General features: G+C 45.4%; 1 protein-coding gene and 1 long non-coding RNA gene across 5 annotated transcripts in view; one reads left to right on the top strand and one right to left on the bottom strand.

Moving 5' to 3' along the window:
* Nucleotides 1-1805: 1805 nt before the first annotated feature.
* The window catches only part of FRMD4A (FERM domain containing 4A), a 688034-nt gene continuing 675482 nt past the window's right edge, over nucleotides 1806-14357 (bottom strand). For 3 of the 4 annotated variants that reach the window (XM_030819299.1, XM_030819298.1, XM_030819300.1), the window contains 3 exons: nucleotides 12619-12715; nucleotides 10117-10188; nucleotides 1806-5145 (listed from right to left, as the gene is read on the bottom strand). In XM_030819299.1, the coding sequence (XP_030675159.1) occupies nucleotides 10119-10188; nucleotides 12619-12715 (167 nt within the window). In that variant the 3' untranslated portion in view covers nucleotides 1806-5145; nucleotides 10117-10118. The remainder of the gene's footprint in view (nucleotides 5146-10116; nucleotides 10189-12618; nucleotides 12716-14357) is intronic. The other variant, XM_030819297.1, reaches the window with a different exon arrangement.
* LOC115836733 lies at nucleotides 5058-14106 on the top strand. Its single transcript, XR_004031766.1, has 3 exons — nucleotides 5058-6356; nucleotides 12559-12630; nucleotides 13578-14106. It is a non-coding gene; the product is annotated as an uncharacterized LOC115836733 (long non-coding RNA).

The raw sequence follows: 14357 nt of genomic DNA on the forward strand, positions 1-14357 counted from the left end.
AGAAAACAATTAGCTTGTGGGGATAAAAATTTATGAAGATAGAAATGGGTTTCTGATTAAGAAAATCAATCTTGGTGCCATTATAATCCTATGGGCTCTTGAAATTACTCTCCACACTCTTTTATTCTTCTGAATGCAGTGCAGGTTCTTCAGCTTTGCTGGAGTACATATCAACTTTGCTGGGAGCATGACTTTGTGCAAGGCATAAAGGTTATATCTCTGCAGCTCTTCTACTTTTTCTCTGTGATCTCTGACCACTCAACTCAAGTAACCAATGAGAGATGCCCTGTTGATCTGTTATCTTTGGGAATAATTTTAATCTCTTCCTCCTGTTTAATGCTAGTGTCCTCCTTTCCCCATATATGTGGTTGTGTGCCTGTTTGTCTCATCCATGAGAGTAAGCTTTTAAGAACTGGAACTCTGCACCAAATGTGCAATGAAATGACTTTGTTGGAGACCCATTGTCTGCCTGCTGGCCTTCGTCAGTGGTGACGTCACACTCCTCTTTCTTTAGAGAGTTTTACATAGAGCCTTTTTGAAATGGTATTCTGGGAAAATAAAAAGCTGGCTGTTTGTAATACTTTCTACCAGGAGTGGGGTGTTCACTTTGTGTTCTCTAATAATTGTTTGGAATCACCATTTTTGGCACAATGAAAGGGTAGATAGATAAACAGATTGATAGAAGAAGAGGTGAAAAGTAGGAAGGAGCGGGAAAGAAATGGGAAGAGGATCTTCTTATCTACCAGTTGCTTTCATGTGGTAGAGCTTAATGAGAAGATAATAGGCTAATTTCCTGAGCTGTGACATATTTACATGTAAAAGACTTACATGAGGGCCCTTTCTCTTTTTTCAAGTGTAGATGATTTTGAGATGGCCTGGTTGCTTCCCCAAGGAGAGGAGGCTTCAGGCTGTCCCACGGGCAGTTTTTAGGGTGTAGGAAGTAGAGAACACTCTCTCGATGGGCTCACTTCCAGATGTGATTCTCAGTGGATTGTTTTCCTTTTTGGCGCATCAACTGGCTCTAATGGCCAAGGCTTCTGCAAGGCTTCCTGTCTAGGAGCTTTTCATCCAGGGATGCTATTGGAGGCCAGACTTCCAGTTTTGCTAGGAGGAGATGCCTGTTAACTTAGGGGGCTAGGGATTTGATTGCAGCAGTCACTACTCAAGTCAGCCAGTCACCATTTCATCCGTAAGTTAGGGACTCTTTGTACTTGCAGTCCCCGTAGGCGCTTGGCTCTTGTGATGTGATTTAGAGAGTCAGTGGCAGGGTTTGAGCTGCACTGTGAGCATGGAGGATTAATGGTAGTCACAGAGAGCCTGAGCAGCCTGTGTGAGTGACCCTCTGCATCCTACGTGGAACGAGGGACAACATTAAAGACGATCCCTCAAAGCCTAGCTTCCTTCATTGCTCCTGCTGTGGACTGTCTTGCAGGGACAGTACACATGCTGGCACATATTACACACAGGGAGCCATTTGCAGTGAATAGTGATGCAAAGGCTGAGATAGTATCCTCATAAAGACTGACCTCCAATCTCAAGTCCTTTTTTGTAGTAGGAGGAATACATAATTTAGACAATATTGTACAGTTAACAAAAGGAAACTAGAATAAGAGGGAATTCACCTCTGCTGAACAAACCAAGCTTCTCTGTATCATCTGGCAAGCCCATAAAAATACCATCTGTAGATTGACTTTAATAAAGGAGCCCACTGAGGACACAAGCACCTGAATTACAGATTCCCGGTGCACATGCAAGCATTTATCGCTGACAGACAAAGGAACAAAATCTCCAGGAGGCAGCTGGGATCTTTTCATTTTGAAAATGCTTTAATAAGTGTTGACAACACTGTTTTGCAAAATGTAAAGGTACTATACAAATTCTTAATACAAAAAGAATAAATTAAAAGCAGATTTCTTTTTTTAATTCTGCAACTTTGTCTACAACGTACATCTTTTTCATTGATTACAGTTGAACAGAATCCAGTAAAATCATTTTACATGCTCTACAGTCAGTTTCAGGAGCAACCTAATCTTTTTTTCCCCCATTATTAAACTAGAGTCCATTTTACACAACTTGTAATAAACTATTGACATTAATGTATATGTAAAACTTTACACCTAGTTAACTAAGCAGTAACTGGTCATCTGATAGCACCTGGATGGGGTTTGCTATATTTAGAACTAAACTAATACTGAATGAAAACAAATTGGAATTTTAACAGTTTCAACACTCACCTGCATATAATAAAATAAAAAATCAACCTGGCTCACAACATAGTCTGATGTATGTGTTTTCACCAGTCTTCTGGCTGAAACAGGCAATTTCTTTTACGCATCTGAAGAATCCAATAGGGGCTTTATATCAGACCAGGGACTTCGTATTTCACCTTATTTTGTTTTAAGGAAATAGGGATAAAGAGTTTGCAAGTGCTTGTGTACAATAACTACAGCATTTCCCACCACACTGATCATTAATCATGTCAGTCTCAAAGGACTAACATTTTATGTACATTTTGTATTAACTGAACTCAGCTAAACAGTAAAACCTGTTTTACTTAATCTCTGTCTTGACTACCAGACTATCATGATGTTTGCTAGAACTGTAATTCTTGCTCCCACTCCATTTCTCTCTGTCCCCCGAGTTGAAAATAAAACCCAAATCTTTAGAATTTTTGCCTCTCATTCCTTGCAACTCAAGTGGGCTAGAATCTTGATCCAGTTTTCTCCAGATTAGATTTCAAGCTACACTGCATGGTGTAGAACCTGTAACCATGTAACCTCATCAGCTTCCTTTTCCCTTTTGACTTTTCCTGTTGCACACAGTTCAGTCTGCCTATTCATGAATCTTCTTTAGGAGAAAGAAAAATGGCCCAGTGTATAATGTTTCTGAATGGGGAAGGGAGAAAAAAAAATCACTGTTCTTTGTAGCTCTAACTAGGAAAGTAAAAGCAACAAAAATATCCCCCAATGAATCCCTAGAATCATTTAATAATATAACCAGTTTCTCTTTATCCTGCAGGTGTACACTTAAAGCATTCTGGGAATATGAATCCCTTCTGCACCCTGGAATCACCAGTCCAGCCATGCATGGAGCTAGGGAAAGCAGGCCCTGAATCGTCTAGAGAGACTTGGTGGAGGAGGCCACAGCCCGCCTTGTCACTGCTGGGTCCCGGCCAGGTGTGTGTGCCCCAGCTCGACTCTCGGTGGTCTCCAGGCTGCAGCAGAAGGAATACCTTGGTATTTGTTTCATTTTAATGTCCATCCTTACCCTCCTGGTCTGGTAGAGCCTATGGTTATTCTTGGACTCCACATACATGAAAAGCGAAGATTTTTCTTTCTTTTTATGCTTAAGCTAACTTCAGTTCTGCTTTCCCACAAAACTACCCCCACCCTGGCTCCTGTCCCTGGCTGTCAATGCCTTTCCAATAGGAAGTCATTAGAGTGAGAAAAAAATTCCACCCCCACCCCCCATCCCCCCACCACTTGTGCCAAAAGCACAGCATACCACCTCTGCGGAAACCTTTTTGTGCCATCTTGAATAACCCAACTAAAGTTGTACACTTGTTATAAAAGTATTTTTGAGGCCTTTGAAGATAGATGGCTTTCCAGTTAGTTGTGTTTGAAGCATAGCTCAAAACACATGTAAACGTGCAGCTCCCACAATTTTTTTCTTCTTTCCTCCTCTTTTGGTATCTGCACACAAATGTGGTGCATGACAGTAACTGACGATGTAGACACATGGGCCCTTTGGGAGCTGATATTTTTTTCAACCCTGCTCTGCCTGTTGGCTAGTAGACACATGAGTCAAATTTTTCTACCTAAGGGCATAGTTGGGTTCTTGGAATAAGTGACACATAGGAGAAGTCGGATCTGAGCTCTTTTGTCACACAAGTGCTAACGAACAGAAAATGAGCCACGACGGTTAAACACTGAATGGACCGCAATGTGCTTTTCCCTTGGTTTCCCATAAAAAAGAAAATGAAACACCTTGTGCAAAAAAATAGGATACGCTTTTACTGGTTGTTTTAATGAGAGAGAACCACTTTTGGCCATTATCACCTTATGTTACTACAAATCCTGAAAGGAAAGCAGCTTTGAGTCTTGGGCTTGGCTGAACCCCCTGCATGGACCGGGGCTAACAGTACCCTCTACGACTTCCACGACTCCCACAGGTCTCTCTTCCTTTGTGTCCAGATGGATGGCGACTGTGAGTCAGCAATGCCAGCCAAGACTCCCTCGCCTTTACCGTGGCATTGGGGCAGGTTTTCAGGCTCTCTATGGAGAGAGAAGTGGGCCAGTAAGGGAGAGGGCTAGAGAGAGGACACCAGTTTACACAGGGTTGACTTTCACTTGTGTGTAGTAGCAGTTCAGAATTTAAAAGAAATTTCCTTGCAGAAAGAATGTCTTCCTCTTGGCCCCTCTTAATTTTTTATGTTTTTATTTTTAATCTTTGGCAGCATAGAACTGATTGTGGTCCTCCGATGCATCTCTGGTGTCGAGAGCTTCCTTTCTCATCCTCCCCTTTCCCCACAGCCACTCCCCACAAGCTGTCCCATCAAGGAATATTTCAGGTGTAAACTGAATATGCCACGAGGCCTCCTCTTCATGAAGTGCTTGGTTGGCCTACGTATGGGTGGCAGGCTGGACACAGCTGAATCGTCTTTCTGGGTCACCCTGTAACTCAAGTCCCCTTTCCCGTTCTCTCCCAACGCTACTTATCCGCAGGAATTGGATGCTGGCTGGCCCCCCTGACGGTTCCTGGCCTAGGGGCTGTCATGGCAGAGGGAAGCCACCAAGGTGCCATTGAGGATTGGTGTCTGGCTCTCTATGGGCAAGAGCGCCAGGGGACACACAGTGGGACCGGAACCTTCCAGAATGTCTCCTCAGTCAGGTTTTCGAGGGGGAGGGAATGCGGAGACAGGAGAAAAAAAGTGCTGAGGGCCGAAGCTGGTGCAGGGTGACGGTGCGTCTGGGTAAGGCAAATGAGAGGCAGTGAGGTGATCTCAGAATGGCGTTGAGGCGGTCAGATTAGGCCGGGCTGGCTCACACGAGGGTCCCGGGCTTGGCTTTTTCCTGCCCGTACCACTGGACATCAGCTAGTTCTGGATAGAGGGAGGAATCCAGGAAACAGCTATCATTGTAGCTCCTGCGGGAGGCCCAAGAAAGGAGATGAGACAGTTAGTGGAGGAGGACGGGCTCAGCCAGGCCTGCACTGAGAAGGACGTGTTCACCTTGACAGGGCCTTGTGCTAATCACGAGTCTTTCCTGTTCAGAGCAGTGAGGCCTGAGACCCTCAACAGTGCTGTGTGTACAGAAGGCCCCCAGAATCCACACAAAGGGGCCGCCTGAAACCTAGAGCATTTGTGAAGGAGGAAAATGGAAGGTAACACTTACTTAGTGCGGTGGTTCTTCAGCGTGGCTGCATCTGGGGAGCACCTGGGAACTCTCAGAAATACTCATGCCTGGGTCCAATTGGTTTGGGGTGTGTGTGAGCACTGAGAGCTGTCAAAGCTCCCCACCAGGTGATTCTCAGATGCAGCCAAAGCCATAACCTCTGGGCTTTTCTCAGGGGACTTTTCCCACACGACAGCTGCCCGGGTTGTCCTCTGTGAGACCCCAGGGCTAACCAGATGTCACTAGGAAATTTTTATTCTGTCCTGGAAGAGCATTCGAAATGTGAGGTTTCCCTGTAGTGAAACTGCGGTGGTATTTTGAATTGTGTTTTAAAAGTTTAAAAAAAATCAATGGTGACTTTGCTTTATTCTAAATAACACGCATTGTTTTGTGATTATAAAAGTGTGTTCATTTAAAATACACAGGAAAGTATAGAAGAAAATGAAAGGGTTTTTTTTTTTTTTTTTTTTAAGTGTTTTAGGTAGGTATCACCATTTAGGTTGGGTAGAAGTAATTCTTAAATCTTAAGAAGCAGTCATACATATGTGGAAGCCAATAGTCATTACTAGGGATCATGATTCGGAAAAACAGCCTCTCTCCAGTGATCCTGAATGAGCCCTTTGAATTCCTCTCCTGCAACTCATCTCCCCATGGGTAGTGCTAGGGGAGTGGTGAGGGATGGGTGACAGGAAGGGACCCTAACCCAACGTAGTTCAGAGCAGGCGAGTTTTAGGAGCATTTCAGTACCAAACACAGCTTCACGACTGAGAATCATCAGTGATCCCCAGCTTTCTATTTCATTTGCTAACCTCTCTAGGAACAACTGGATGTTGTAAATGTTTCTCATCTGGCCTTAAAATCCACGAAAGCTGGAAAATCCCAAGGCATCTGTGCACATACTGGTGGATTTTAATGAGAGTCCTGTGTTTGGAGCACCAGAAATAAACCAGCTTCAGAAGCAAAGTAAGAAAAGGCCCTTGATTATGACACTGGCCATGGGTATTACTATATGTAGGTGGTAAGTGGATGTTTCTGGGACACCTGTCCTGCAAACTTTCTTTCCACCCTAAGCTGACTTTTGAAATGGTGCGTGACTGAAAAACTTCTAAGGGGAGAGGTGGTTGGGCCCTCCAGGGGTCCTATGTTTCTCCTAGAGGGACAATCTCTCCCTAACTCCACGTGGTCCTGGTGGTACTCTCCACCATGGCGCCATCCTCACTCCCGTGGGAGCCAGGGGACAAGGAACCCAACGGGGCTGAGCCAATGAGAGTCTCCCGATCAAAATCCCTGGTTCAAAGATGGCCACGTGCCTGAGCAGCTTTTAAACTACAAGGATGTCATTTCCTCCTGAGAACGACGTTAACAGGAGGAGGAAGCAGAGCTAGAGATGGAAGGAGACCCAGCCAGCCTGGGCTCCAGTGATACCAGCTGGTACATGCTCTTGTTTGCTCACGCTTGTTGAACTGAGTTTTTCGTATGTAACGAATACTGACTGGCACATGTAAGTAGTTTCTTAAACTGTTGATGAAATTTTTGTTTCTAACACAACCATGAGTTTCTAACACAACCATGATCTGGGTCTGTTTGGGACAAAACTTCCCTAAGGGCTTCACGAGATCTTAGGAACCACTTTAGCCAGTGTTTCCCAAAGTAGACCTGTGAGTTGCTCTGAGGGGAAAAAAAGGTTCCATGGATAAATAAATTTGAGGATTCTGCCTTTCAGAGGCCTGAAATGTAAATGTGTATGAAACATACATTAAAGGTTCTGAGAAGTCCTGGATTACTGTTTGCCGCAGAACTTCTGGAACAGTATCACTTATTAACATCCACAGAACACACTTTGAAAAATACTCTTAAATGGGCTAATATTATAAAATGTGGTTGACTGTCTTGTATGTTGGATCCTAAACAGTTTCTGGTTGAAACTATTAAAGTTCAGTCATAATTGTGACAATATAATCTGCTTCAGAAGGACTAAAAGTCCACTATGTATTGATCATAAAGGCTCCAGAAAGACCATTGAGTTCAAAGCAGTGATGTTTGGATAAGGCAGTAGATGAGGTTAAGGGTTCCTGTGGTGGTGTATTTGGTATGTCAAGAGCCTAACTGTTGGCTGGCCCATGGTGTTCTCCTGTTGGAGGCTTCTGGGTCACAGAACCCACATATGAGAGGGCATTGGGATCTGGATGATGGGGTGGGAGATGCTGGATTGGTGGTTTGGTTCTCAGGTGGCTCCCAGAGGGGCCACAGTATGGAAACCACTGGCCTGCTCCTGCCTCTGATAAAATGAAGCTGGAGGAAAAGATGTAAAGATGTATTTTTCCAAACTTGTGATGTTTTACACAGAATCTTTCTTAGTGCTTCCCCATAGTTATTGAAGTATGTAAGGTATTTTTAAAGCTATATATGTTGCTTCATGTATCGGTCTCTTATTCTCAAGTTTGGGGAAGAGACCTTTGTTCTGGCTGCTCAGCTAAGCCTTTGCCTTTCAGTACAAATTAAGTTTTACGGTAATTAATAGTCAAGGAATGCCATGTGCTACGAAAGCAATACTAACAAAAGAGACCATTTAGGAAGCATTTATTCTTCACAAATAATACAAATGGGGCCACTAAATAGTTGCCCTAGTAAAAACCTAAGTCAGTCAGTCACTGGAACATGAGCTGGGGCAGGATGAAGACCTAGGTGTGCTCTCTCAACTGTGACCCAGAAGAGCAGCTTAGCCCTGGGCAGTCTGGGTCACAGAAGTGGTGACTTCAGAATCTGTGGGGGCCAGTGCCTGTGGGGGCTTTCCACTGCAAGAATGCCCTTTCCCAGGGCGATGCTCAGAGATGTGTGGCCTGCAAAGGGTACTGGCTAAGCCAGGGCCCTCTGATACCAGACAGATGGCAAATTCGCCCCCATCTCACAGGATTTTGTGGTTTATAACTGCTTGGATTTTGTGGTTTATAACTGCTTGGCCTAGGGAGGTGGGAGGAATTTCAAACTGGTTTTTTTAAACGTATAACTTATAAAACCAACTGATGGCACGTACTGGGGTTGTTGAAGAGTCCTGCAGTTGGTCACAAGGCCAGAGGATAGGGGACGAGGCCCTCTAGAGGCATCCTGTCTTACCTGGTCTGGGAAGGTGCTGTTGCTCAGTATAATGTATGTGTGTCCCTGCATGTGCACATGTATGCATGAGCATGCACATGTGTATGTATGTAGGTATTTCAAGCAGTGCCTACATTCCCACAGCAGCTCTTTCAAACCTGGTTAATTCTACTTCTGGCTGTCATCCCTACCTCCATCACCTTTAGCAGATGATCGGCCCTCCCATACTGGGGGAGAAAAAGGCCGTTCTTCCTGCTTCAAAAATTTTGCTCTCATGACATCATCCTATCTCTAAATCTCTTCTTTTTTCTGGCACTGGGGCAGGGCGAGGGGGTCTGCCTTCCTTCTTCTTTTTTCTGGCACTGGGGCAGGGCGAGGTGGTCTGCCTTCCTTCCAAAGCCTAAAAGTCCCTGTCCCCTGACTCCCCATCTGTCAACTTTGCAATAATGTCCTAACTTACTTACTTTTCAAATGTCCAGTTTTTTCTCTACAGGAAACAAGACTCTCTACTGTTAACCGCCCCTCACCCTTAATATGCATCCATGTTTTTGCACTTGGGATGGTCTCTGTCTCCACCTATCTAAGCCCCCTCCTCCCACCGCAGGCTTCTGAGCCAGGCTCACATAACATCTCCGTGAACTCGAAAGTGACCCCCTCATTTCTGAATCCTCTCAGCATTTTGTTTCTAAGTCTTAGAGCACTTAATACATAAGTAATACATAAGTGTAGCAGTTTCTCATGCTCCTCGTCTATCTCCTGATAGGCAATTAGACTGTAAGGGTCCTGGGGCTAGGAACCAGACCAGGTGGTACTGTTTTCTGCCCGCGTGCTTTGCAGATTTTGACGTGCATGTTATTCACTCAGGAATCCTGTTAAATGCACATTAGGTTCAGAGGCCAGGGTGGTGCCCGGGAGACTAGCTTTCTAACGAGCTCCCGGGTGACAGTGGTAGCAATAAAAATGCTGGCTTATGGACATTTGGAAAAGCAGCTGTACTTTTGGTACTCAGCACAGCTGTTACTCAAGAATGCTGGGGGTGCTTCTGGATCCACTCAGTTGGCCCTTGATGCTTTGAAACTTACATTGCAGCAATGCTGTTCTTTTCAGGGGACACTGCTTACTAACAGTAAAATGTCTACAAATATTTGAATGTAGGTAGAACACGGTGAGTCTAAAATATACTTTGGGGCCAGGCGCACAGATCACTTAAGGTCAGGAGTTCGAGACTAGCCTGGCCAACATGACAAAACCCCATGTCTACTAAAAATACAAAAATTAGCCACGCATGCACCTGTAGCTACTAGGGAGGAAGGAGAATCGCTTGAACCTGGGAGGCAGAGGTTGCAGTGAGCCGAGATTACGCCACTGCACTCCAGCCTGGGCAACAGAACAAGACTGTCTGTCTCAAAACAAAACATACTCTGGGGGTCTTTTCTGGGAAGCAGTGTTAGGAGTATCGAACCTCTGATGTAAGAACCTCCATCTAAAAACATAGTTCCCCATGTATCTAGAAATAAGGCATAAATACAGCATTCAGATATATCCTTGTGGAAATGGTGACATGGAGAAAAGCAACACATGTGGGACCACAGACTCATGGGCAGTAGGAACAAAACTCCCCTTACGGTACCTCTATTCATCAGTACTTTGGTGAGGTGGAGACTCAGACCCATCCAGAATGGGTGAGTTTTCTGTTGCTTCTCTGAACAAAGGAAAGCAGGAGGAGGAAGAGAAGAGAGGTCATGTTACAGAGAGACACTGACACAGACACGATTAGTAGCTTATTAATATATCCGAAAGGCCGGCTGATTAGACACCCGAGTTAGCAACAGATCATACAAGTCATGCAGTACTTTCAGTCCCCATAATTGAGTCAAAATACGTAGTTTGTTAGGAGGGACGGGCCCTCTTTTACCCATGGCCTCATTTCGTATCACATCATAGCAAAACTTTACGCCAAGAAGCAAAATAGCTGTTTTTTCAAATTTGTCTTGAGTCCTCACTAGTTGGAGATGGTGAAATAGGCAAGTTTCAAGACCATCTTAAGTGCATAGGACCCTGAGGAGGGCTTGTACATTTCAGAGCTTGTTGCCAGTCAAATAATACAATCATATATTTGGATCGGGTGAGACTGGGCATGATTCAGAAAAGTTGGAAGATCTAGAGAGGGATCTTGCAATCTGAAGTTTCTTGTTTAGTCACTGGAGGTATGTATTATATATATGAAAGATGTGTCATTCTTTTATGAGTTAATCTTAGTGAGACTCTTAGACCCTACACCTTGCAGAGGCTGCCTGGCCACACAGGTGAGAGCTGGGGTGTGGGTGGTATGTCAGTGGGTGTTAATGACCTAAAAGACAGAGGGGCAGCTACTGTCCGACAGGCAGCCCAAGAAGTAGGAGCAGACACAGGAACACTGAGTTGGGGCTCCAGTTTCTCTTATTTTGAGTGTGGGTCAGCATCACCTGGAGGGCTTATCAGAATGTGCAGCCTGCTGGGCTCCACCCCCAGAGTTTTGGATTGTTTTAGGTTACAGGTGGGCCCGAGAATTTGCATTTCTGACAAGATCCCAGGTGAGGCTCACTCGTGCTGCTGGCTTTGGGACCACACTTAACTATCTGTATAGTGGGAAAAGACAGGGTTTGGGGTCACAGAGGGCAGAGCTGGAATTCCACCTCCCTCCAGCTGTCAGACTTTGGGCCAGGCACTTAGTTCCTCTGAGCCTCATCTATGAAACTAAAACATCTGGGTATTTCCCTTGCAAGGGGACGATGAGGATTATATGAGCTCATGTGTGTTAGAAGCTGCTCTCAGCCTTTGAGTACACAGCAAGCACTCAGTAAGTGTTAGGACCCTTTCTCTCTTGCCAAAAATGAAGGCTCTAGAAAACCTGGTGTAAAAAAATTACCACAGATAAACCTGCAGGAACAAAAATGCCAGTCAGGTACCTGTAATCCCAGCACTTTTGGAAGCTGAGGTGTGCAGATCACCTGAGGTCAGGAGTTCGAGACCAGCCTGGCCAACGTGGTGAAACCTTGTCTCTACTAGAAATTAGCCAGGTGTGATGATGCACACACTAGTAATCCCAGCTACTAGGAAGGCTGAGGCAGGAGAATCACTTGAACCGTGGAGGTTGCAGTGAGCTGATATTGCACCACTGCACTGCAGTCACCACTGCACTGCAGTCTGGGCAACAGAGTGAGACTCCTTCTCAAAAAAAAAAAGGCCAAGTATGAGAGCCTGAGAGGCAGGCAGTAGAGCCAATTCTGGAATTGTGCTTTCCTCATGATTCAACTCACAGCCAGTTGTCAGGTTTTCCCAGACATCCCCCTGATGCTCCACCAAACCAGGAACCAGACAAACCGAGGAAGGGGACTCCTTACCCCTCCAACCAACAGATGTCGACAGAACCTAACACCTACTTAGAGCTGATGTCTCAGGGGCAACAGAAGAGGCAGGTGCTGTAGGGCCAGGTGGGTTACCTGTGTCTGCCAGACCCTCCAGTAGGTCAAAACAGCCTCACTGGCCCCGAGATGATAATGCTGTATGCAAACATGTCAAGCTATCAAAGGAGCTGCCTTTCGGTTTCATTTATTTTGCTGTGTGCAGCTTCCACTGAAGGCTTCAGGGCACCTGATCTCTTGTGTGTTGATAAAGAGCAAGTGCTTGGCCAGGACACCGCCTTTTTTCTTGCACCCTGAGACATCCTAAGACAGTGGCTGTTTCACCTGCCTCTCAGTGTATTTATTTGCTGTCTTCATCAGCTCTCTTTCTCCCCCTGACATTCTTGCCTGGCATTTTGAGTCAGCCTGAGTGTAATCCGAACCGAAATGAAATGCTGTCTGGAAATCGGACCGAAGAAGCACAGTCCCACTTCCTGCTTCCGTCTTCCCACATCCCAATGACCACCGCCTACTTTAAGAGAACACAGACAGTTCACCTCTATAAAGGCACAGCCAGGGAAAGGAGTAGGCAGAGGTGACAGCAGATCACGGGGCTTCTCTTGAAAGGAAGACACCTCCCAGTGACGAACCCTCATCGTCCATTTACTGACTTATCCTTATGTCACTAGGATCTGAATGTCTATGACACTCTTTCAAGCTGACACAGTGAAGGAAATGGAAGAACTCACCCAGTCTGCCAGGTTAGGATGTGGTGGGGGCTGCTTGGGGGGGTGGCTCCAATTTCACTTGATGGTGTCGAGCTTCTCTGGCTTTGAGGTAAGGCAGCTACATGCAGGTGGTGCAAGAAAGGAAGAGAGCAGACAGGGAATCAGACACAGGTGAAGGAGCTTGCGACTTGTTGGCCGACACCAACCCAGTGGCCAGAGGTCACCATTTCCAGGGATGCTGGGAAGGACCCCAGGGCGGGGTCTCAGCATCCCTATGGCATGGTCACAGTGGGAAAACATCTCTACATGCCCCCCAACCTCTGCATCCCACCAATTCCATTTTCTCCCCACTACCACGCACCTTCATTCTGAATCAAGCTGACCCGGGATCCTAGGTCCCCACTTTGCCACCAGGAAGTAGCCATAGGGATGGTGATGGTTTCTACAGCAGCAAAGAACCTGATGTCCCCATAGTCCTTTGAGTGAGACCTGAGCAGGGCTCATACAGGGAAGGCATATTTCTCTGGCCCCAGGGCATTTTCAGTGCGGCCCCGTTGTGAAATTGTTTCTCTCCATTGTGAAGAGAGGGCATCCAGAAAGGTTCTCAGAGCCTGCTCTCTCTGCTGTTTCAGGCCTATCATTGCTACTGTAGTGCGCTTTGAAGGGAGCAGAGCTTTTATTAGCTCATCCAAACCTGACCACTATGCATTTACTGATGTAGGCAGCATGGAAGTCCAGTTGGAAAGATTTAGTAGGAAGTCAATCCTACTTAAATGCATCCTTTGCTTTTTTGGTAAAGGAATCCTTTCCATCAGTAGACCTCAGATACAGCTTCTTAAAAATTTTAGTCTAAAATATGTTCCAAAAGATCTACCTAATCTCTACATAAAGCAAATCTACTAGACCAGTGCTGCAATTCCGATAGAACATAAACCCTCCTGTTGGAGATATTTACAAAACGTTGGTTCTTTATCTAATAGGGTCACAGATGATCGTACTCAAGATCTTCCTGGGGAGTCAATGGCAAATTTCACTGGGCTATTTTACAGATGAAGAAGGAACATAAAGAAGGTTCTGGGACCCAGAAGTCCACGGAACACCCACCATTACCTGATCTCTGGAACTTGTCATTTGGCCAGTGGACCCTAATAAACACGTCCACGGGGATGCGGGGATAGAATGCCAGAGCCTGGCTCACTAGGGCATCCAGGTTCTTCCTCTTTGCCCTGCTGTCTGCAGGCACCAAGAATCTCCTACAGTTCCCCAAAGATGAACCCCCCATTATCTCAGGTCACTGTTTCCCCTGATCTTTACCAAATTCCTGACTCAGAGTTCCTCCCATTTGCTTCTGACTCTCGTTTTATTCTTATAATGTGTACCATTTCTGTTCTCCTCAGTGTCCCTCTCTGAGTGGTAAGGGTATGTTAATAAGCCAGTGCTGAGACCAGAGCACAAGTCAACTGCTCAATGTTGGTCATTGTCACTGTTATTAAATGTAACTTAAGGGAATGAATGGTTTCTTCCATTTTTTTTTTTTTCCTGATTCAATACCGCCCAGTGCTCTTGAGTACAAGAATATAAGGTAAACTTACAGAAATTTTCAGACATAAGGATATTGAAGACACTTAAGAAAAATATAGTTTGTGGCTATGGCATAACATCATCATCGAAATGGGAAAGCCAGGAGCAGTCAAGAATTCTGTCAAACGCACAGCTCTGGCACTCTGTGTATTAGCCAGTCTGCCCCCATCTGGGGAGAC

Source organism: Nomascus leucogenys, chromosome 9 (assembly GCF_006542625.1).
Source record: "Nomascus leucogenys isolate Asia chromosome 9, Asia_NLE_v1, whole genome shotgun sequence".
NCBI classification, from domain to species: Eukaryota; Metazoa; Chordata; class Mammalia; order Primates; family Hylobatidae; genus Nomascus; species Nomascus leucogenys.